Raw genomic sequence first — 22,709 nt, 5'->3', positions numbered from 1 at the left:
TTTGGCTTCCTGCCACGTTCCAAAAATGCACGGGTTAGGGTTCGTAAGGTGACATCAGTGAAATCCCACTAATTAAGATTTAGTTTTTTCCCTCCCTCCCCCCTTGCTGGAGGCGGAGAACACGACTGACCTGCCATTCACAACTTCCAGCTCAGCAACTCACAACTCCTACATTATTTTCAGATTCAGATTTATACATCACATGTACACAAACATATGATGAAATGCATAATGTGTGTTAACAACACATCCAAGGATGTGCTGGAGGCAGCCCATATGTGTCACCACACATTACAACACAATAGTCAGCAGAACAACACAGAACACAATAAACAATAAAACAACAACAGCAAAACAAGCCAGATTCTTCTTTCCACCCACACACAGTCCTGCAACCCCAGGACAGCAATCTTTGGACTCCAGTGGATTCAGGGCTTTGGCCATCAGGCCTCGACCTTCGAATCAACTTCTGGTCTTAATTTTTGGCATTGATACCAGGACGTGCTAAAATAACCATATATAATATAACCATATAACAATCACAGCACGGAAACAGGCCATCTCGGCCCTCCTAGTCCGTGCTGAACTCTTGATCTCACCTAGTCCCACCTACCCGCACTCAGTCCATAACCCTCCACTACTTTCCTGTCCATATACCTATCCAATTTTACCTTAAATGACACAACTGAACTGGCCTCTACTACTTCTACAGGAAGCTCATTCCACACAGCTATCACTCTTTGAGTAAAGAAATACCCCCCTCGTGTTTCCCTTAAACTTCTGCCCCCTAACTCTCAAATCATGTCCTCTAGTTTGAATCTCCCCTACTCTCAATGGAAACAGCCTGTTCACGTCAACTCTATCTATCCCTCTCAAAATTTTAAATACCTCGATCAAATCCCCCCTCAACCTTCTACGCTCCAATGAATAGAGACCTAACTTGTTCAACCTTTCTCTGTAACTTAATTGCTGAAACCCAGGTAACATCCTAGTAAATCATCTCTGCACTCTCTCTAATTTATTGATATCTTTCCTATAATTTGGTGACCAGAACTGCACACAATATTCCAAATTTGGCCTTACCAATGCCTTGTACAACTTTAGCATTACATCCCAACTTCTGTACTCAATGCTTTGATTTATAAAGGCCAGCGTTCCAAAAGCCCTCTTCACCACCCTATCTACATGAGACTCCACTTTCAGGGAACTATGCACAGTTATTCCTAGATCTCTCTGTTCCTCTGCATTCCTCAATGCCCTACCATTTACTCTGTATGTTCTATTTGGATTATTCCTGCCAAAATGTAGAACCTCACACTTCTCAGCATTAAACTCCATCTGCCAACATTCAGCCCATTCTTCTAACCGGCATAAATCTCCCTGCAAGCTTTGAAAATCCACCTCATTATCCACAACACCTCCTACCTTAGTATCATCGGCATACTTACTAATCCAATTTACCACCCCATCATCCAGATCATTTATGTATATTACAAACAACATTGGGCCCAAAACAGATCCCTGAGGCACCCCGCTAGTCACCGGCCTCCATCCCGATAAACAATTATCCACCACTACTCTCTGGCATCTCCCACCTAGCCACTGTTGAATCCATTTTATTACTCCAGCATTAATACCTAACGACTGAACCTTCTTAACTAACCTTCCATGTGGAACTTTGTCAAAGGCTTTGCTGAAGTACATATAGACTACATCCACTGCCTTACCCTCGTCAACATTCCTCGTAACTTCTTCAAAAAATTCAATAAGGTTTGTCAAACATGACCTACCACGCACAAATCCATGCTGGCTACTTCTAATCAGATCCCGTCTATCCAGATAATTATAAATACTATCTCTAAGAATACTTTCCATTAATTTACCCACCACTGATGTCAAACTGACAGGTCTATAATTGCTAGGCTTCCTTCTAGAACCCTTTTTAAACAATGGAACCACATGAGCAATACGCCAATCCTCCGGCACAATCCCCATTTCTAATGACATATTAAAGATCTCCGTCAGAGCTCTTGCTATTTCTACACAAACTTCCCTCAAGGTCCTGGGGAATATCCTGTCAGGACCCGGAGATTTATCCACTTTTAAATTTCTTAAAAGCGCCAGTACCTCCACCTCTTTAATTGTCATAGGTTCCATAACTTCCTTACTTGTTTCCCACACCTCAGACAATTCAATATCCTTCTCCTTAGTGAACACCGAAGAGAAGAAATCATTCAAAATCTCTCCCATCTCCTTCGGTTCCACACATAGCTGACCACTCTGATTCTCTAAGGGGCCAATTTTATCCCTCACTATCCTCTTGCTTTTAATATAACTGTAGAAACCTTTCGGATTTACTTTCACCTTATTTGCCAAACCAAACTCGTATCTTCTTTTAGCTTTTCTAATCTCTTTCTTAAGATTCCTTTTACATTCTTTATATTCCTTGAGCAATTCCTTTACTCCATGCTGCCTATATCTATTGTAGACATTCCTCTTTTTCTGAACCAAATTTCTAATATCCCTTGAAAATAACGAATGCAGACCCTGGATAAGAACCTGAACTCCAGGACTCGCCCATCATGGAACTCCGAACACTAGGCCTCTAACTCTGGTCTTGCCAGCTCAAGTACCTATGAGTTACTGGGCCTCATGCCTCCTGTGGCAAGGAACTCCAATCCTAGAATCCCAGAACCTACTGGTGACTCACTGACTGGGGCACCAACCAGCCTGAGTCCTTGCTGCTGGCTCAACTTCTGTACACAAATATACACCATCACATGTACATATCATGGATTGGGGGGCCTGGACTCTGCCCTGATCTCTAATTCCCCTACATCCCTACCCCTAAACCCTAATTCACCTCTCTGTTTCCCCAAAAGCATCCCTCCATAGATGTCGTCTGTCTTGCTGTGTTGCTTCAGCATTTGTATGTTGCAAAAGAATGTGAGAGTTATCTCAGGAGCAATTAAATGGGACTAGCAAAAATAGCTCGCTGGAGGGATTGCTGAGTGGAAAGGAACGTATGAACCTACAGTCCAAGTTCACCAACTCCTCAGATGCACTTAAAGATCCAACATCACCAATCCACCAGATCCAATGATGGTAATTCCAGAATAACTATTTCTAACATGGAAGACAGACTGATGCACAGACTCAATAGAGTCACACATACTCACATCCCACACAGTATTTCACTGTCAGGCCACTTTAAAATGATTGATGATAAGCAAACCCATATTTAATTCTTTAGATTTGATCACTAATCATTAAGATATTTACCAGTTAATTTCTCCATCAGAGGATGTTTTCTTTATCAAAGCTTCCCAAAATGTGTGTGTGTCTTTGATCACTTTAATGGCAAAGTCCTGAAAGTAGATATCCTTACATTAATAAATTTTAACACACTTACTTAAAAAGTAATTTCAATCAAGCCACAGAGCGGTTATGTGCAGATTAAAATATCGTTACTTACAAACATTGAAGGGGCATTGCCCTTTAGATTCACAGTGAATGGTAATTAAAAGATGTTAAAGGCAGATGACCTTGAGTTTACTGAAGGTACAAGAACAACTCTGGAATAGTGATGAAAATTAAAATAAAGATGCTGGAGAATAAGTAGAAACATGAACGCTGGGAAGTTAACAAATCTGACTGCTGAAAGGGAAATGTAAACGTTTGCATCAGAAAATTGGGAAGGAGCACTGTGACTAGGATAGAAAAAACAAATTAGTTTGAAATTTCAGAGAAAATGTCAATAGGATGGAGGAGACAAAGGGAATATCACTTATAGCATCATGTCAATGAGTTCCAATGACAACTTAATGAGGCTCAATTGACAGAAAACCCATCTCGCCCTGAAATTCTGACTCTGTTTCCCCCATAGATGCTTCCTTATGTGCTGACATGCTCCAGCATTTAGTGTGTTGCAAAAGAATGCAAGAGTTAACTAATAAGTATAGGGAACTACCAAATTAGCACACAGGAAGGATCACTGAGTGAAAAGGAAACTCCATTTGATTATACACACCAGTAAAGGCGGTCTCATCAGGCTGGAGAGGAGTAAATATTGTTAATGATAAGACAAAAGTAAAACAAATACATACATAAGATTTATAGAAAGAAAGCCATAGATTGCTAAATGACTGCAAAGACCACAGGAAATTGCGCTAACTCAAAATAGTACTAAAAGATAAAAGAAAAAATTAGCTTTATTTATAACATGTATACGGAAACAGAGTGAAATGCACTGTTTGACACAATACCTTATCCTTGAATTCACCATTGAATGCAAACTGGTTTTCGGGTTTTCCATCAGGCACCTTGTATCGCTTGAACCAGTCAACGGTGGCCTCCAGATAGCCTGGCTTTAGCCTTCTCACATCATCAATATCTAGGAATAATCACAAAAATCAGTCAGAAAATTCAAAAAAGATGGCAATTTGGATATTTCTGGGTTCTGAGAACAAAATACATCGAATTAAAATAAAATGCTTTACTATTTCTTGTAAGGATAACTACTGTGAATAAGACAGCAGGGAAGAGGTGGAACGATGTGCAAATTTTCAGGTGATAAAACAGGATTCTAAAAAATGCCCCACTGCAACAGGAAGCCTTTGCTGTAATTACTGGCTAAAAACTGTATTAAATTATATTAAAAGCAAGAGGATAGTGAGGGATAAAATTGGCCCCTTAGAGAATCAGAGTGGTCAGCTATGTGTGGAACCGAAGGAGATGGGAGAGATTTTGAATGATTTCTTCTCTTCGGTGTTCACTAAGGAGAAGGATATTGAATTGTCTAAGGTGTGGGAAACAAGTAAGGAAGTTATGGAACCTATGACAATTAAAGAGGTGGAGGTACTGGCGCTTTTAAGAAATTTAAAAGTGGATAAATCTCCGGTCCTGACAGGATATTCCCCAGGACCTTGAGGGAAGTTTGTGTAGAAATAGCAAGAGCTCTGACGGAGATCTTTAATATGTCATTAGAAACGGGGATTGTGCCGGAGGATTGGCGTATTGCTCATGTGGTTCCATTGTTTAAAAAGGGTTCTAGAAGGAAGCCTAGCAATTATAGACCTGTCAGTTTGACATCAGTGGTGGGTAAATTAATGGAAAGTATTCTTAGAGATAGTATTTATAATTATCTGGATAGACGGGATCTGATTAGAAGTAGCCAGCATGGATTTGTGCGTGGTAGGTCATGTTTGACAAACCTTATTGAATTTTTTGAAGAAGTTACGAGGAATGTTGACGAGGGTAAGGCAGTGGATGTAGTCTATATGGACTTCAGCAAAGCCTTTGACAAAGTTCCACATGGAAGGTTAGTTAAGAAGGTTCAGTCGTTAGGTATTAATGCTGGAGTAATAAAATGGATTCAACAGTGGCTAGGTGGGAGATGCCAGAGAGTAGTGGTGGATAATTGTTTATCGGGATGGAGGCCGGTGACTAGCGGGGTGCCTCAGGGATCTGTTTTGGGCCCAATGTTGTTTGTAATATACATAAATGATCTGGATGATGGGGTGGTAAATTGGATTAGTAAGTATGCCGATGATACTAAGGTAGGAGGTGTTGTGGATAATGAGGTGGATTTTCAAAGCTTGCAGGGAGATTTATGCCGGTTAGAAGAATGGGCTGAACGTTGGCAGATGGAGTTTAATGCTGAGAAGTGTGAGGTTCTACATTTTGGCAGGAATAATCCAAATAGAACATACAGAGTAAATGGTAGGGCATTGAGGAATGCAGAGGAACAGAGAGATCTAGGAATAACTGTGCATAGTTCCCTGAAAGTGGAGTCTCATGTAGATAGGGTGGTGAAGAGGGCTTTTGGAACGCTGGCCTTTATAAATCAAAGCATTGAGTACAGAAGTTGGGATGTAATGCTAAAGTTGTACAAGGCATTGGTAAGGCCAAATTTGGAATATTGTGTGCAGTTCTGGTCACCGAATTATAGGAAAGATATCAATAAATTAGAGAGAGTGCAGAGACGATTTACTAGGATGTTACCTGGGTTTCAGCAATTAAGTTACAGAGAAAGGTTGAACAAGTTAGGTCTCTATTCATTGGAGCGTAGAAGGTTGAGGGGGGATTTGATCGAGGTATTTAAAATTTTGAGAGGGATAGATAGAGTTGACGTGAACAGGCTGTTTCCATTGAGAGTAGGGGAGATTCAAACTAGAGGACATGATTTGAGAGTTAGGGGGCAGAAGTTTAAGGGAAACACGAGGGGGTATTTCTTTACTCAAAGTGATAGCTGTGTGGAATGAGCTTCCTGTAGAAGTAGTAGAGGCCAGTTCAGTTGTGTCATTTAAGGTAAAATTGGATAGGTATATGGACAGGAAAGGAGTGGAGGGTTATGGGCTGAGTGCGGGTAGGTGGGACTAGGTGAGATTAAGGGTTCGGCACGGACTAGGAGGGCCAAGATGGCCTGTTTCCGTGCTGTGATTGTTATATGGTTATATGGTTATGGGGAGACAGTGTTGCAAACAGCACATTCTACGCTAATTTCCAAGTACTTCCCATTGTGTCATTAAGTGATAGTGAGAGAACAGCTAACTAAAAGTTGGCTTTTTTGTTGTTGTACAAGTCGCTTTGATTCCTGAAAGTGGGTATTTTCAGGTTTCAGTACAGATGTGGGTCTAGGAAGTGGTGGCCGCCACAAGATGCAACTTCTTGTACAAGGGAAGGACCCTGTAAAACCACAAATGTGTTACAACTATATGCTAAATTGTTCAGGAAAACCTGAATCTGTTCCTCTTTGGGAATGAAATAATATTTTTGTAAGCAATTTCCAAACTTTTAGATGTGTTGTTAGATGGAATCAGTAATCTCTGTACTTAACAAGTACAGAGTCCAAGTTATATGGGACAAGTTCACTGCCATTTGGCACATCAAAGTCTTAAGATGATAACAACCATTTTATGGAAATATGCAACAGTTTAAACAAGTTTGAAGTAGTTTAGAGGCAAATTAATAAAGTTCAAGTGATGCAGCTTAGTAGAGAAAATAAAAAAGCACCCTAAAATAAGGAACAATAAAACTGCGGCACATGGTAATGTAGCAGGTAGTGCCAGTGCCTCACGACGTCAGAGACCCGACTCTGGGGCACTCTCTCGTGCTCCAGTTTTTTCCCACATCTCAGGGACATGTTGGGAAGTCAACTACACAAAATATTTATTCCCACCACCACTGGTTGGAATATTATTTGCAATGAAAATGCTGTCCCATTTGGCTGTATTTACGTATGGTTGAATGACAATTAAACTTGAATTGAAGATACTTGCTCAACCCCACTGACAGCATTGCAAACGGATGACTTCTTTCACCGAGGAGTGAACAAATACAAAGGAAAATCTGCAGGTGATGGCATTCCAAGTCTTGAAGCATCCACTTAAAGTACTTATTTTTGGTTACTGCATCTAACCCTGAAACTCTCCGTCTGTCAGTACTGTGAAAATATTCTTTTTAGAAGACTTCCAGCCACAGCCTTCAATTATAATTAGATGAGTAATAAAGGCTGGCCTTTGCAGCAACGTAGATCTGAATATGAAACCATAAGACATATGAGCAGAATTAGGCCATTTGGCCCATCGAGTCTGCTCCGTCATTCAATCATGGCTGATCCTTCTTCCCCCCCCCAACCTTCTCAACCCCATTCCCTAGCCTTCTCCCCTTAACCTTTGATGCCACGTCCAATCAAGAAACCATCAATCTCTGCCTTAAATACACCCAATGACCTGGCCTCCACAGCTGCACGTAGCAACAAGTTCACTACCCTCTGGCTAAAGAAATTTCTCCGCATCTCTGTTTTGAAAGAGTGCTCCTCTGTCCTGAGTCTGTGCCCTCTTGTCCTTGACTCTCCCACAATGGGAAACATCCCTTCCACATCTATTCTGTCTAGGCTTTTCAACATTTGAGATCCCCCTCATCCTTCTAAATTCCAGTGTGTACAGACTCAGAGCCATCAAACACTCCTTGTATGATAACCCGTTCATTGCTAGAATTATCATTGTGAACCTCCACTGGACCCTCTCCAATTCCAGCACATCTCTTCTAAGATGAGGAGTCCAAAACTGTTCACAATATTCAAGGTGAGGACTCACCAGTGTCTTATAAAGCCTCAGCATCACATCCCTGCTCCTGTATTCTAGACCTTTTGAAATGAATGCCAACATTGCATTTGCCTTCCTCACCACCGACTCAACCTGCAAGTTAACCCTAGGGTGTTCTGCACAAGGATTCCCAAGTCCCTGTGTGTCTCACATTCTTGGATTTTCTCCCCATTTAGAAAATAGTCTGCACATTTATTTCTTCAAGTGCATGACCATCCATTTTCCAACATACTTCATTTCCCACTTTCTTGCCCATTCTCCTAATATATCCAAGTTCTTCTGCATCCTACCCATTTCCTCAACACTACCTGCCCCTCCACCAATCTTCATATCATCTGCAAACTTGGTAACAAAGCCATCTATTCCATCATCTAAATCATTTACATACAGCATAAAAAGAAGTAACAATGTATAGAAAAATAGGAACCATAGGATTAGGCATCCCTGTTGAATCTTACTATTCAATATCATGGCTGATCATCCAAATTCAGTGCCCTGTACCAAGCTCCTACCTCTAACCCATAAAATACCCAAAACTTCTTGAAAGATTTTAATCATTGGGCTTTAACCACTTTCTGTGTAAGAGATTTAAACAGGTTCATAGCATGCTGTGAAGAAATTCCTCAACTCAGTCTTAATGGTTTACCCCTTATTTCTTTTTTAATTTAAGGTTTGTCAAAAACATTCAAGAAAGTTTCCTTAATAACTACAAAAAAGTCCCAACTAGAGAGAGCGCGATACTAGATCACCTATTAGGGAATGAGACAGGGCAGGTGACAGAATTTTGTTTAGGGGAACACTATGGAAAAGAATAGGTCTGGTCCAGTCCTGGGGTTGATATTCTAAATTGAAGTAAGGGCAATTTTAATGGTATCAGAAAGGATCTGGCTTTCTGATACCATCAAAATTGATAAGTGTGGATTGGTCAGGTTGTCCTCTGGAAAAGGTGTACTTGGTATATGGAAAGCCTTCAAAATTTTGAGAGTAGAGGCTGTATGTTCCTGTCAGAATAAAAGAATAAAAGGCAAGGATAAAAGGTTTAAGGAACTTAGGTTTTTGAGAGATAAGGGACAAAATTGGTCCTCTGGAAGATCAGTGATAATCTATGTACGAAGCCAAAAGAAATGGTAGTAATCTTAATTTTTTTTTGCATCTGTGTTTACTTGGAAGACAGACACAGAGTCTACAGTTGTCAGGCAATGAACTCTATGTAGATTAGAGAGGGAAGTATTTGCAGACTTGAGGCAAGTTAGGATGGATAAATTACTAGGGCCTGACAATCCTGTGGGAGACTAGTGCAGAAATTGAAGGGGCCCCAGCAGAGATATCTAGAATATCCATAGCCAAAGATGAAGTGCTAGAGGATTGGAGGATAGTTGTTGTTCTAAGAAAGGCTCTAAGAATAAGCCAGGAAATTATAGGCCAATGAGCCTAATATCAGTAATGGGAAAGTTACTGGAAGGTATTCTAAGAGATCAGATATACAAGTAGATAGGACTGATTAGGGAAAGTCAACATGGCTTTGTGAATGGCCAGTAATGTCTAACCAAGCTTAGTTATTTGAGGAAGCTACCAGGAATGTTAATGAAGGCAAGGCAATGGATCTGATCTACATGGACTTTAGTAAGGCCTTTGACAATGTCCCAAGTGGGAGGTTGGTCATGAAGATTCAGTCGCTTGGCATTCAAGATGAGGTAGTAAATTGGATTAGACATTGGATTTGCAGAAGCCAGTGAGTAGTTGTCGATGGCTGTCTCTCTGACTAGTGATGTGGGTCCCATGTCGTTTGACATCTATATTAATGATGTAGATGATAACATGCTGAACTGGACACTGAAATTAGGGGGTGTAGTGGACAGCAAGGAAGACTTTCAAAGCTTGCAGCAGGATCTGGACCAACAAGAAAAAAATGCTGAGAAATGGCAGATGGAATTTAATACAGACAAGTGTGAGGTGTTGCACTTTGAGAGGACAAACCTGGTTAGGTCTTACACAGTGAGTTTTATGGTACTGAAAGTTCAGTAAAACAGAGGGATCTGGGAATACAGATCTACAATTCCTTTAAAGTGGTTTCACAGGTAGATAGTATCCTAAAGAAAGCTTTTGGCACACTGGCTTTCATAAATCAATCTACTGAGTACAGGGGTTGGGATATTATGTTGAAGTAGTTTAAGAAGTTGGTGAGGCCTAATTTGCAGTATTGTCACCCATCTACAGGGAAGATTGAAAAAGTGCAAATAACGAGTATGCTGCCAGGATTTGAGGACCTGAATTATGAAGAAAGATTGCAAGTTAGGACGTTATTCCCTAGAATGCATAAGATTGAGAGGAGATGTGATAGAGGTATACAAAATTATGAGAGGTATAAATAAGGTAAATGCAAAGAAGCTTTTTTCACTGAGGTTGGGTAAGACTACAACTATAGGTCAGAAGTTACGGGTGGAAGATGCAAAATTTAAGGGGAACTTCTGCACTCAGAGGTTGGTGAGTGTGTGGAATGAGCTGCCAGCACAAGTGGTGAAAGCAGGTTTGATTTCAACATACAAGAGAAATTTGGATTGGTACATGGATGGGAGGGGTGCTGAGGGCTATGGTCCAGGTGCAGTTCAATGGAACTTGACAGATTAATGGTTCGAAATGGACCAGATGGACTGAAGAAGCATTTTTTGTGCTGTAGTGTTCTTTGACTATTCTTAGTGTGCGATCCCTCAAACTTTGAGCTATTCTACCAGTCCCCAAAAATCATGGCCAACAATTCATCCCAATTTCACCTTTTGTAATACTCATTGTTGTGTAGGAAAATATAGCCTTTGTTTGAAATATTTTACAACTGATTTACTGTGCTAAGTTCCCTTGGACACAAGGTATATAAAAATTTCTGAACCGAATTTAAGTAAATGAATATGCACAAGTTAAAGTCTGTAAACACTTACTATTAAATTTATCTGCATCAGCATCTTCAGTATTAATTGCAATAATCTTCCAGTCAGTTTCACCTTCATCAATCATTGCCAGGATACCCAGAACTTTTACCTGGATAACCTCACCTCTTTTACACACCTGAAACCAAATTTAAAAAAATCTTAAAACTGTTATAAGCTACATCCAGAACATTTCACTGTCAACATTTTTTTTCATGCGGCTAAAATATACTCAATATAAATTGTGAAGATTTCAGAAATCATGGCAGTTTTACCTCATTCCATGCTCATTTGTAAGCTGTTGCTTCTAATTTTTCAATTTTTTAATCTCTATTCAAAAATCAATCTACATGTGCTTGGAGGATCATCCCACATTTTATTAGGGCCACAATGATTGCTACGGAATGGGTGTACAATATCTGGGTATGTAAGTATCAGAGTATAGTCTGATTGGACTCATCATCTCTAACAAATGATGGAAGGACTAAACTGATCAGCAGAATATTCAGACAATTGCCTTTGGAAGATGATTTGACAAAAAAATCACAGCACACCAATCTCTTATTTCAGAATTACTTTCTAACCTCAAGGTATTTGGAAGTTCACGAGAATGATCCTGAGAACAACAGGGTTAACGTCTGAGGAGTGTTTGATGGTTCTCAGCCTGTATTTGCTGGAGCTCAGAAGAATGAGGAAGGAATTTCATTAAAACCTATCAAATACCGAGAGGCCCAGACAGAATGGGCATGGAGAGGATTTTTCGATAGTTGGGGAGTCCAGGACGAGAGAGGCATAGCCTCAGAATACAGGGACGTCCCTTCAGAACTAAGGTCAAGAGAAATTGCTTTAGCCTGTGGAAATCATTGCCACAGAGAGCTGTGGACACCAAGTCATTGGGTATAGTTAAAGCAGCAGTTGACAGGTTTTTGATTAGTCAGGGCATCAAAGGTTACTGTATGGGGAGAAGGCAGGAGAATGGGGTTGAGACAAATAATAAACCAGCCATGATGGAATGGCAGAGCAGACTCAATGGGCTTAATAGCCTAATTCAGCTCCTATGTCTTACAGTCCTACATGAGAGTATGACAGAGCTAAGGTGAGTGGGAGGACAGATGATTGGGAAATTTTTAAGGAACAGAACTTAACTAAAAAGGCAATACGGGGAGAAAAAATGAGGTATGAACTCAAGCTAGCCAGGAATATAAAGAAGAATAACAAAAGCTTTTTTAGGTATGTGAATAGTTAAGAACAATGTTGGGCCCTTGAAGAATGAATTGGGTGAAATTGTTATGGGAAACAGAGAAATGGCAGAATAATTTAATAAGTACTTTAGATCTGTCTTCACTAAGGAAGACATAAGCAATCTCCCAGATGTATGGATGGGCCAAGGACATAGGGTAACAGAGGAAATGAAACAGATTGACATTAGGAAGGAAACGGTGATGAGTAGACTGATGGGACTGAAGGCTGACAAATCCCCAGGTCCAGATGGTCTGCATCCTAGGGAGGTGGCCCTGGAAATTGCGGATGCATTGGCAATCATTTTCCAATGTTCCTTAGATTCCGGATCAGTTCCTGAGGATTGGAGAATGGCTAATGTTATCCCACTTTTTAAGAAAGGAGGGAGGGAGAAAACAGAGAACTATCGACCTGTCAGCCTAACATCAGTAGTGGGGAAGATGCTAGAGTCCATTATTAAAGATGAAATAGTGGCATATCTAGATAGCACTGATAGGATTGGGCCAAGCTAGCATGGATTTACCAAGGGTAAATCATGCTTGACTAATCTATTCGAGTTTTTCGAGGATGTAACCAGGAAGTTAGACAAGGGAGATCCAGTGGATGTAGTGTACCTCGATTTTCAGAAGGCATTTGATAAGGTCCCACATAGGAGATTGGTAGGTAAAATCAAACCTAATGGCATTGGGGGGGGGGGGGGGGGAGAGAAGACATTGACATGGATAGAAAACTGGTTGGCAGATAGAAAGCAGATAGGTAGCAGTGAATGGGTGTTTCTCGGAATGGCAGGTGGTGACGTGGGGTGCCACGGGGCTCGGTATCGGGACCACAGCTGTTTATGATTTACATCAATGATTTAGATGAAGGCATTGAGAATAACATCAACAAATTTGCTGATGATACTAAGCTGGGTGGCAGTGTCACATGTGATGAGGATGTTAGGAGAATTCAGGGTGACTTGGATAGGCTGGGTGAGTGGGCAGATACTTGGCAGATGACTTTTAATGTGAATAAGTGTGAGGTTATCTACTTTGGGAGTAAGAACAGGAAGGCAGATTATTATCTGAATGGTGTAGAGTTAGGCAAGGGAGAAATACAGAGAGATCTAGGAGTCCTTGTTCATCGGACACTGAAGGTGAATGAGCAAGTGCAGCAGGCAGTGAAGAAGGCTAATGGAATGTTGGCCGTTATTACAAAGGGAATTGAGTACAAGAGCAAGGAAATCCTCTTGCATTTGTACAGGGCCCTGGTGAGACCACACCTGGAGTATTGTGTACAGTTTTGGTCTCCAGGGTTAAGGAAGGACATCCTGGCTATAGAGGAAGTGCAGCGTAGATTCACGAGGTTAATTTTCGGGATGTCTGGACTGTCTTACGCAGAGAGGTTAGAGAGACTGGGCTTGTACACGCTAGAATTAAGGAGATTGAGAGGGGATCTGATTGAAACATATAAGATTATTAAGGGATTGGACAAGATAGAGGCAGGAAATATATTCCAGAGTCCAGTACCAGAGGGCATGGTTTGAGAATAAGGGGTAGGTCATTTAGGACAAGCGTCTTCTCCCAGAGAGTTGTGGGGGTCTGGAATGCACTGCCTCAGAAGGCAGTGGAGGCCAATTCTCTGGATGCTTTCAAGAAGGAGCTAGATAGGTATCTTATGGATAGGGAAATCAAGGGATATGGGGACAAGGCAGGAACCAGGTATTGATAGTAGATGATCAGCCATGATCTCAAAATGGCAGTGCAGGCTCGAAGGGCCGAATGGTCTACTTCTGCACCTATTGTCTATTGTCAATAGTGTCAATATGAACAGCAATCCATGGTTTACCACACTATCACAATACCCAGTAGCTGCCCCAGCGTCTGCTTTCAGATCAGTTAATTGTGTTTCACAAGCAGATTTCAGCAAGGCTTTCTCCATCAGTGAAGTTTGGAACATATTTCTTGAAAGTGGTGGCACAAGAATATCTGAATGATAAGCACAGAAAATTATGAACACAAGTGTGTGTACTTGGGATGAGTATAGATGGGTACTGTGGCCTCTGATGCTCTTGATGTATATAAATGACCTGGATGAAAATGTAGATGGGTGGGTTAGTAAATTTGCAGGTGATATTAAAATTGGTGGCTTTAGTCTGGCAAAGGATACAGCGATACATAGATCAATTGTAGATATGGCAGATAAAGAGTTTAACCCAGCAAGTGTGAAGTGTTACATCTTGTTAGGTCAAATGTAAAGAGACAGTACACTGTTAAGGCAAAGACCTGATGAGTAGAGGGATCTTGGGGTCCAAGTTCATAGCTTCCTAGAAGTGGCTACACAGGTTGATAGGATGGTTAAAGACCCATATGGCATGCTTGCTTTGAGTAGTCGGGGCACTGAGCCCAAAAGTCATAAAGTTATGTTGCAGTTTTATAAAACTCTAGTTAGACTACATTTGGAATATTATATAGTTTTGGAAAGGATCTCAAGGCTTTGGAGAGGGTGCAGAAGAGGTTTACCAGGATGTTGCCTAGATTAGAAGGTATATGCTAATAAAAATAAAGGTTGGGTTGTTTTCTCTGGAGCAGCCAAGGATAGGGGATGTCTGATTGAGGTTAAGATTATGGCAGGCACAAATAGTATCTTTTTCCCCCAGAGTTGAAATATCTAATACCAGAGGACACGTATTTAAAGTGTGGGAGAGTACACCCAAAGGAGATGTGAGAAGCAAGTTTTTTTTGGTGCCTGGAATGTGCTGCGTGGGGTGGTAGGCCTCCCCGCCAAATAAAATCCTGATGTTTCTATGGGGCAGATATATTAGGGACTTTTAAGAGGTGCTTAGATAGGCACACAAACATGTGGGAAATGAAAGCAGATGGATATTGCATAGGTAGAAGGAATTAGTTTAGTTACTTTTCAATAACTAATTTAATTGTTTCAGCACAACACTGTGGAACTCCACCCCCCAAGCCCAACTGTGAAAGGAGGGCTGGACAAGGGGACAAAGGGACCATCCCACAAAAACCCAGAACTACAGAACCACCAACAGAGGCTCCAAAGACCTCATCTTTGGAGAGGAAGAATCTTCGCCTAGAAGATGCATTGTTATATGTTAAAAGTGGAAGCCACATGGGCAATCAACCTTCTATCGGCCCAGGACAGAAGACTCTGGTGAGCTGCTGTTGGCAGCCTATACTCAGTATGGATGCTGGGCTTACGAACAACAACATTGTGGGCTGAAGGGCTTGTTCTTGAGCTGTACTGTTCTATGTTCTATATACTGGCATGTCTTCTGGACTCTGTCCATCGTCCTTAATCACCAAGATTTTTCTCTCACTTCTAATGTTATCTTTTAGCTGTGAAGGAGATTAGTGTCAACTCTTTGTAGAGAGAGGATGGAAACAGAATAATGCAAAGATAAATGGAAAGCAAGGAAAAACTGAATCAAATATAAAAAAGTAAACAAATACAAATTTTCTATTTATAAAATTGTAACATTATCTAGCATCAGAACTGCTAATTCACATTTTCAATTACTTCCTTCCTGAGCTAATTAGGTCATGCGTAATTTTATGATCAAAGTGTGGAAAATTCCCTCTGTCCCTAAACCAATGCTAATACTGAAGGTAAATAATGTGAAGGTGTGGCCTAAGATTACATCCTGTTGCCCACAGACTTACACTGAACTGTCTCTCTGTATCCAACATTAACTGGCAGAATCAAACTCAAAAACCTCAGATCTACCTGTAGGTTCCTGCCTTGTTATTCATTATTTATATAAATAATTTGGATGGGAATACACAATGCTGGAAAAGTAAACTGGCAGATGACAAAATTAGGTGTCGTTGATAGTAAAGGTCATCACAGATTACAGAGGAATTGTTATCAGTTAGGAAACCAAGGAATGGAAAATGGATTTCAATACAGATAACTGCGAGGTGATGTATTTTGGAAAATCAAATTGTGCTATGACCAGCTTTGGTCATTGTGTTATAGGGAAGATGTGGTTAAACTGGAAAGAGTGCAGTGAAGCTAAAGAAGATGATGTTAAGGCTAGAGGGCCTGAGATACAGGGAGAAATTGGCCAAGCAAGGTGTTATCCCCTGGAATGTAGCAGAATGAAGGGTAACACCTTAGAAATGTTTAAAATTATGGGAGGCATGGTGGGTGGCAAATATTTTCTCCAGGGTAGTGGTCCAAAACTAGGCGTTAAAGGGGGTGTGAGGGAAAAATTTAAGAGGGAGCTGAGAAGCAACTTTTTCACACCAGTATATGGATGAAGCAGCCAGAGGTGGCAGCACTGAAGAAGCACTTGCGTAGGCACATGGATTGGTCTGAACTTAATATAATTAGATTAGCTGGGGGGGGAATCCTGGGCAGCTTGGACTAATTGTGCCAAAGAACCCACATCTGTGCAGTGTTGCTTTATGACTGATTGCCATCTAATTACTTTGCCCCAAAAGTTTGGAGGAGTGGGCATCAAAGACAGACAGCAAAGACTAAAATATGCTGTACCCTTTAGAACGGTCAAGGAAAACACTCAGAATCAAAAAGACACATGGGAATGACGGTAGAGAAAAACCACAAAGACAACAGAAGGTAATTCGCAAACACCAGACAACTGCCATACTTTGGTCCCAATTTCACAGACATCAATAGGATCATTGTCTCCACGACATCGAGTCAAGTCATCAATATGGTTAGGGTCTTCCCATGTCTGGAGAAAGAAAAGCAAAGTGAGAGTTACAGATACAGGACTACTGGCTTAACTGATCATAGTTTATAACATTCACACAGCTCAACAATTTCCTCTGACCATATTACTCCTTTCAGACCATTTACTTATCCTGTCCAGTAATTAATTTAACCCCAAGACAAGAGATTCTGCAAATGCAGGAAATCCTGGGCAACGCATACAAAATGCTGGAGGAACTCAGCAAGTCAGGCAGCATCTATGGGAGGGGATAAACAGTTGACATTTCTGATCCAGACTCTTCATCAGATCCTGCAGAAGTACACAACAGGGGTCTCTGAAGGTGAACAAAAATGGTTCTATAAAACTGTAACGAGGGGAAGAATGACTAAAGAAGAAATAAATTTTCACCAGTGGAAGAACAATCACCAATAACACAAGCACAATCACATCAGTATTCACAAAGAATAATGCTGACATACACGCTAGGATGCATTGGGCCACATTATCAGTGATGTAACCTGGAGTTAACAGGTGTTTTGGGTCTTTCATTGTCACATATACTCATCCAGGTGGCACAGCCAGGTTTGATCAGGCCCGGGCTTGTGATCCATGGGTCACACCTCTAGATCCATTGCTCACTCAGCAGCCTCTGTGAGGGTCCTGATAGATTTCTTTGCAGCCCTCATAACGCCAAGGAGAGAGTAGGTTCTACACAGCGAGCAGCTCACAAAGCTTCTACATCTCACTTCCTTTGGCTCACACTGTGCCTTCCAGCAGAGTCACTGCTCTACCAGCTCCTGGTACTTGGCTTTCTTATGTTCAAACACCTCGGGTCTTTCCAAGGAATGGCAAGTTCTACCACGTCCACCTTCTTTGAGGTTTTTGACAGAACGACCGTGTCAGACCTCAGGGATGATATGCGATTGAGTCAGGGAACTTTAATTGCTTGCCCAAATTGACTTTATTTTAATACAGCAATATTCACTTAACCTTCTCAAAATTAATTCAGCTTTCACCCTTGCAGTACATAAGCAATTTTCTGATCGAGCTACTCTAAAACAGAATTCAAATCAAAGTGGGTAATCTGCAACAAGACAGAACCTTAAAGCAAATTGTGGACTCATGAGAATTAAGTAAAATATACAGAAAATAATTTCACATTTACCTGTGGAAGAGCCCCATAGTTCCAAATATATCCTTTATAGGGGAAAATATTTGCCACGAATCGCATTTTCCCCTTTTTAACATCTTGTTTGATTGGATTCAATGGTTCCTTTGTTGCAATCTGAAAGCAAAAATTCAGTTAAATTTCATTGCCCTTTTAAGGAAATTGAAAGTACAAAGGCAATTCTATGGGGAATCAATGATCAATAGCCACAGAATTTAATCTTGTATCTAATTGCGGCAGAAATGTTTAAAACTAGTGTCTGATGGGATACGTGACCACCCTGGAGCAGCTGGGCTTAAGACTGCTGATACGTATTGAGAATAAGCTTGCATGATAAGCACAGTACCAGGAATTCCAATTAATAAGATACTAGGCCCCTGGAACCAGGAGGGAGGATGCCTCTAGGGTAAATTATGAGCCCTGATAACAGGAAGCAGGAAGAACTGTTAGACTCGCATTGAGAGATAATTGACGTGTTTTAAATTATTGATCTTGTACTGACTATGGGATGCCAAACAAAGTTATGTGAAGTTGTTAGTCTTGCAGTATAAATGAGCTCTGTATAACCTAGAATTCAGAGTTCTGGTGGTGGTGGAGACTGCTGTAGACTCTCCATGATATCATGTTAATGACCTCTTAAAACGAAACTCGAAGTCACTCTGGTGTTCTTAGTTAGTGTTTCTACGACACTAATCTTAAGAATTAAAGTCAGGAAGTACATGTTGCAGCCGTACAAAACTTTGGTTAGCTCACATTTAGAGCATGGGCGTTGCATTACAGGAAGGATGTAGAGGTTTTGCAGAGCCTGTAGCAGTTCTTTACCAGGATGTTGTCTGTGTTGGCCAGAAAAAATTACAGTCTAAAATTGAGTGAATTCCAATGAATCAATGAGAGTGGAAGCACACAGACCAATTGTCTTTGATCTTACCAAGAGGTCAAAAAGGATTTTGTGGAACAGCTCTGTGTCTTTCATATAGAAAAATGAAGTTGCTTGGCTTGATTAGTACTGTAAAGTAGACACAATGAAGCTCCACGTAATCAGCTGGATTCGAGATCATTTCCAAATAAGAATTTATTTGTACGGTGTTCTTTGGTTGCATATAAGTGATTCGAGTTGGTTATTGATTGAGAGCAAAGAGCCATAAATTACTAGTTGTCATTTGTGAAAGAAGGGCAATAAATGGATGCTGGCTTGGAACAGAGCTACCAAAAAGGTGTTGAAGGTCATTCGGATGATGTAACAGCCAATAACACTGAAATGCACACTTGAATTGGTATGGAATGAATATAAAAGCAGACACTTCGAAGAATAAGCATCACAGGTACAAGGGTGAGCGATGGATCACATGGAGAGAGTGAATTAGGATTACAAGGAATGCCTAGTCAACATAGGCTCCTTTATTACCTGGGTATTACCTTTTCTACTCTTTGACTATCCAAGAATCAGGGATACCTAGCAGGTGTGCACACAGGTACACAGTGTATGAATTTACATACTCGTTAGTTTAGACAATAAAGATACTTGTGGCTAATTACAGACAGTCTCTGAGTCACTCTGATCATTATTACAAGAGGTAATCCTTGTAACACCTGCATTAGGAAGTATAGGAGGAGAGGACCAACATATTTGAATTGTTTACTCCAGAGCTTTGGAGGCTGAGGAGCAACCTGACAGAATGATGAGATGCATTGACAGGGTAGATGGAATCATTCCAACAGGGCAGAAATCTCCAGAATTAGAAGGCATAGATTTAAGGTGAGAAGGGAAAGATTAGGACATTTACATGGCATGATCTTTGTTTTAAACAGATAGTTATGACTGGAACACACTGCCCGGATAGTTAGTGGAAGCAGATATATCAGCATGCTCCGAGGCATTTATACAGACAGGGAATGGAAGGATGTAGACCACATGCAGGTACATTGGATTACATGCATCTTATAAATATTATGCACTTTAAAAATAGGCCGAAGTCAGCATGATTTCCTTAAGGGAAAATCTTGTCTAACAAATCCGTTAGAATTCCTGGAAGAAACAACAAGTAGGATAGACAAAGGAGAATTGGTGGATGATGTGTAATTGGATTTTCAAAAAGGGTTTGACACACATGGCTGCTTAAAAAGTTGAGACCCCGTGGTTTTACAGGAAGATATTAGATGGCTAGAGTGTTGGATGATTGGCAGGAGGCAAAGACTGGGAATAAAGGGACCCTTTTCTGGTTGGCTGCCAATGACTAGTGGTGTTTCAGTGGTGGGGCCGCTTTTTTTAACGTTATATTGATGTTAAGGATACTATCAAGTGCAAAAAGATTTGTTTGTTTTATTGACTACACAAGAGCATTTGATAAAGAGAAGCACAAGAAGTTATTTGAAATATTACAGGAAACTAGGTTCAAAAGACCTCCGCCTAATCAGAAATCTGTACTGGGAACAAACTTCCACTGTAAGAATAGATGGGGAAGTGAGTCAGTTTACGAAAATCAAGAAAGGCACAAGGGTGTGTCTTCTCCCCTGATTTGTTTAATGTGTACAGTGAAACAATTTACAAAAAATAAGAAACATCTTGGGAATCAAAGTTGGCGGTGAAAACATCAATAGTTTCAGACATGCGGATAACACTGTGTTAATTGCAAGTATGGAGGAAGAACTCTCGATCCGTGCTCTCTCTGGTCCTGTTCACCCTGTACACATCAGACTTCCAATATAACTCGGAGTCCTGCCATGTGCAGAAGTTCGCTGATGACACGGCCATAGTGGGGTGTGTCAGGAATGGTCAGGAGGAAGAGTATAGGAAACTGATACAGGACTTTGTGATATGGTGCAACTCAAACTACCTGCGTCTCAATATCACCAAGACCAAGGAGATGGTGGTGGACTTTAGGAGACCTAGGCCTCATATGGAGCCAGTGATCATTAATGGAGAATGTGTGGAGCAGGTTAAGACCTACAAGTATCTGGGAGTGCAGTTAGACGAGAAGCTAGACTGGACTGCCAACACAGATGCCCTGTGCAGGAAAGCACAGAGTCGACTGTACTTCCTCAGAAGGCTGGCGTCATTCAATGTTTGTAGTGCGATGCTGAAGATGTTCTATCGGTCAGTTGTGGAGAGCGCCCTCTTCTTTGTGGTGGCGTGCTGGGGAGGCAGCATTAAGAAGAGGGACGCCTCACGTCTTAATAAGCTGGTAAGGAAGGCGGGCTCTGTCGTGGGCACAGAACTGGAGAGTATGACATCGGTGGCAGAGCGGAGGGCGCTGAGTAGGCTACGGTCAATCATGGAAAACCCTGAACATCCTCTGCACAGCACCATCCAGAGACAGAGAAGCAGCTTCTGCGGCAGGTTGCTGTCAATGCAATGCTCCTCAGACAGGATGAAGAGATCATTACTCCCCAACGCCATTCGGCTCTACAATTCAACCACCAGGGGCAAGACAAGTTAAGTGCCGGGGTTAGGACTGAGCTTAAGTTACCACTCAATGCACTTTAGTAAACTATTTAAGAACTTTTTAAAAAGCTATTTATTAATGCTTTTTGGGAGGGTGATTTTAGATGCATATCATATTTATACTGAGTATGTAATTAGTTTTGCTACAATAAGTGTATGGGACTGGAAAAATGTTGAATTTCCCCTTGGGGATGAATAAAGTATCTATCTATAAAACAATTGATATAGTTGTTGAAGGAAGTGCAAAAATGGGTCTATCTATCAATTGCAAAAAGACAGAATGTATCCTGATATCCAAAAAGAAAGGGAATCCTATATGCAGGCTGAGAATAAACGGGGAAAGCATAAACCAAGTACAGAATTTTTGCTAATTAGGAAGCGGGTGACATCAGATGGCAGGTGCGACATGGACATCAAAAGAACAGGGATGGCAAAGACACCTTTACAAGAATGAAGAGTATACTGACCAACACTAAACTAGGCATGACAACCAACCTCAGAGTTGTTACGTTTATTCAGTTATGTTATATGGCTCAGAATGTTGGACAATATCTAGTAATATGAAGAAACGAATTGAAGCAGTGGAGATATGGTTTTTGAGGAAGATGCAAAGAATATCATGGATGAAACGAATATCTAATGAGGATGTCATGAACAGTGCAAGCACAAAAAGAGAAATAATGTATGAGATGATGAAAAGGCAACGTAACTTCATTGGACATGTGATTAGGAAAGAGGAGTTAGAATGCATAGTAGTTATGGGAAAGATTGAAGGGAAGAAAGCAAGGAAGGCAAAGACAAATGATGGAGACAGCAGCCAGAGAACTGGAAATGAATACCAATGAATTGATCCACTTGACCCGAAACAGGAGTGTGTGGCTATGGTAGTCAAATCTCAAACTGGGCAGGGCACCTGATGATGATGTCAATGATCTAGATGATGTAACTGATGGCTTTGTGGACAAATTTGTAGACAATATGAAGATATTTGGAGGGGCAGGTAGTGTTGATAAAGCAGAGGGGCTAGAGAAGGACTAAGATTAGGAGAATAGGTGAAGTAGTAACAGATGGAAGACAGTGTGTCTATGGTCATGCACCTTGATAGAATAATTAAAAGCACAGACTATTTTCTAAATGGAGAGGAAATTCAAAA

At 40.9% G+C, this 22,709-nt stretch overlaps 1 protein-coding gene across 1 annotated transcript in view; it reads right to left on the bottom strand.

The window, feature by feature from the left end:
• The window catches only part of LOC132379428 (inorganic pyrophosphatase-like), a 45,851-nt gene that overhangs the window by 18,881 nt on the left and 4,261 nt on the right, over positions 1 to 22,709 (bottom strand). Inside the window, exons 4-8 of the mRNA XM_059947283.1 lie at positions 18,112 to 18,231; positions 16,881 to 16,967; positions 11,042 to 11,168; positions 4,266 to 4,393; positions 3,283 to 3,368 (exon numbers count right to left, since the gene is read on the bottom strand). Coding sequence (XP_059803266.1) covers positions 3,283 to 3,368; positions 4,266 to 4,393; positions 11,042 to 11,168; positions 16,881 to 16,967; positions 18,112 to 18,231 — 548 coding nt within the window. The remainder of the gene's footprint in view (positions 1 to 3,282; positions 3,369 to 4,265; positions 4,394 to 11,041; positions 11,169 to 16,880; positions 16,968 to 18,111; positions 18,232 to 22,709) is intronic.

This window comes from Hypanus sabinus, chromosome 22, assembly GCF_030144855.1.
Source record: "Hypanus sabinus isolate sHypSab1 chromosome 22, sHypSab1.hap1, whole genome shotgun sequence".
Lineage (NCBI taxonomy): Eukaryota > Metazoa > Chordata > Chondrichthyes > Myliobatiformes > Dasyatidae > Hypanus > Hypanus sabinus.
This window is presented reverse-complemented; position numbering and strand designations above follow the sequence as displayed.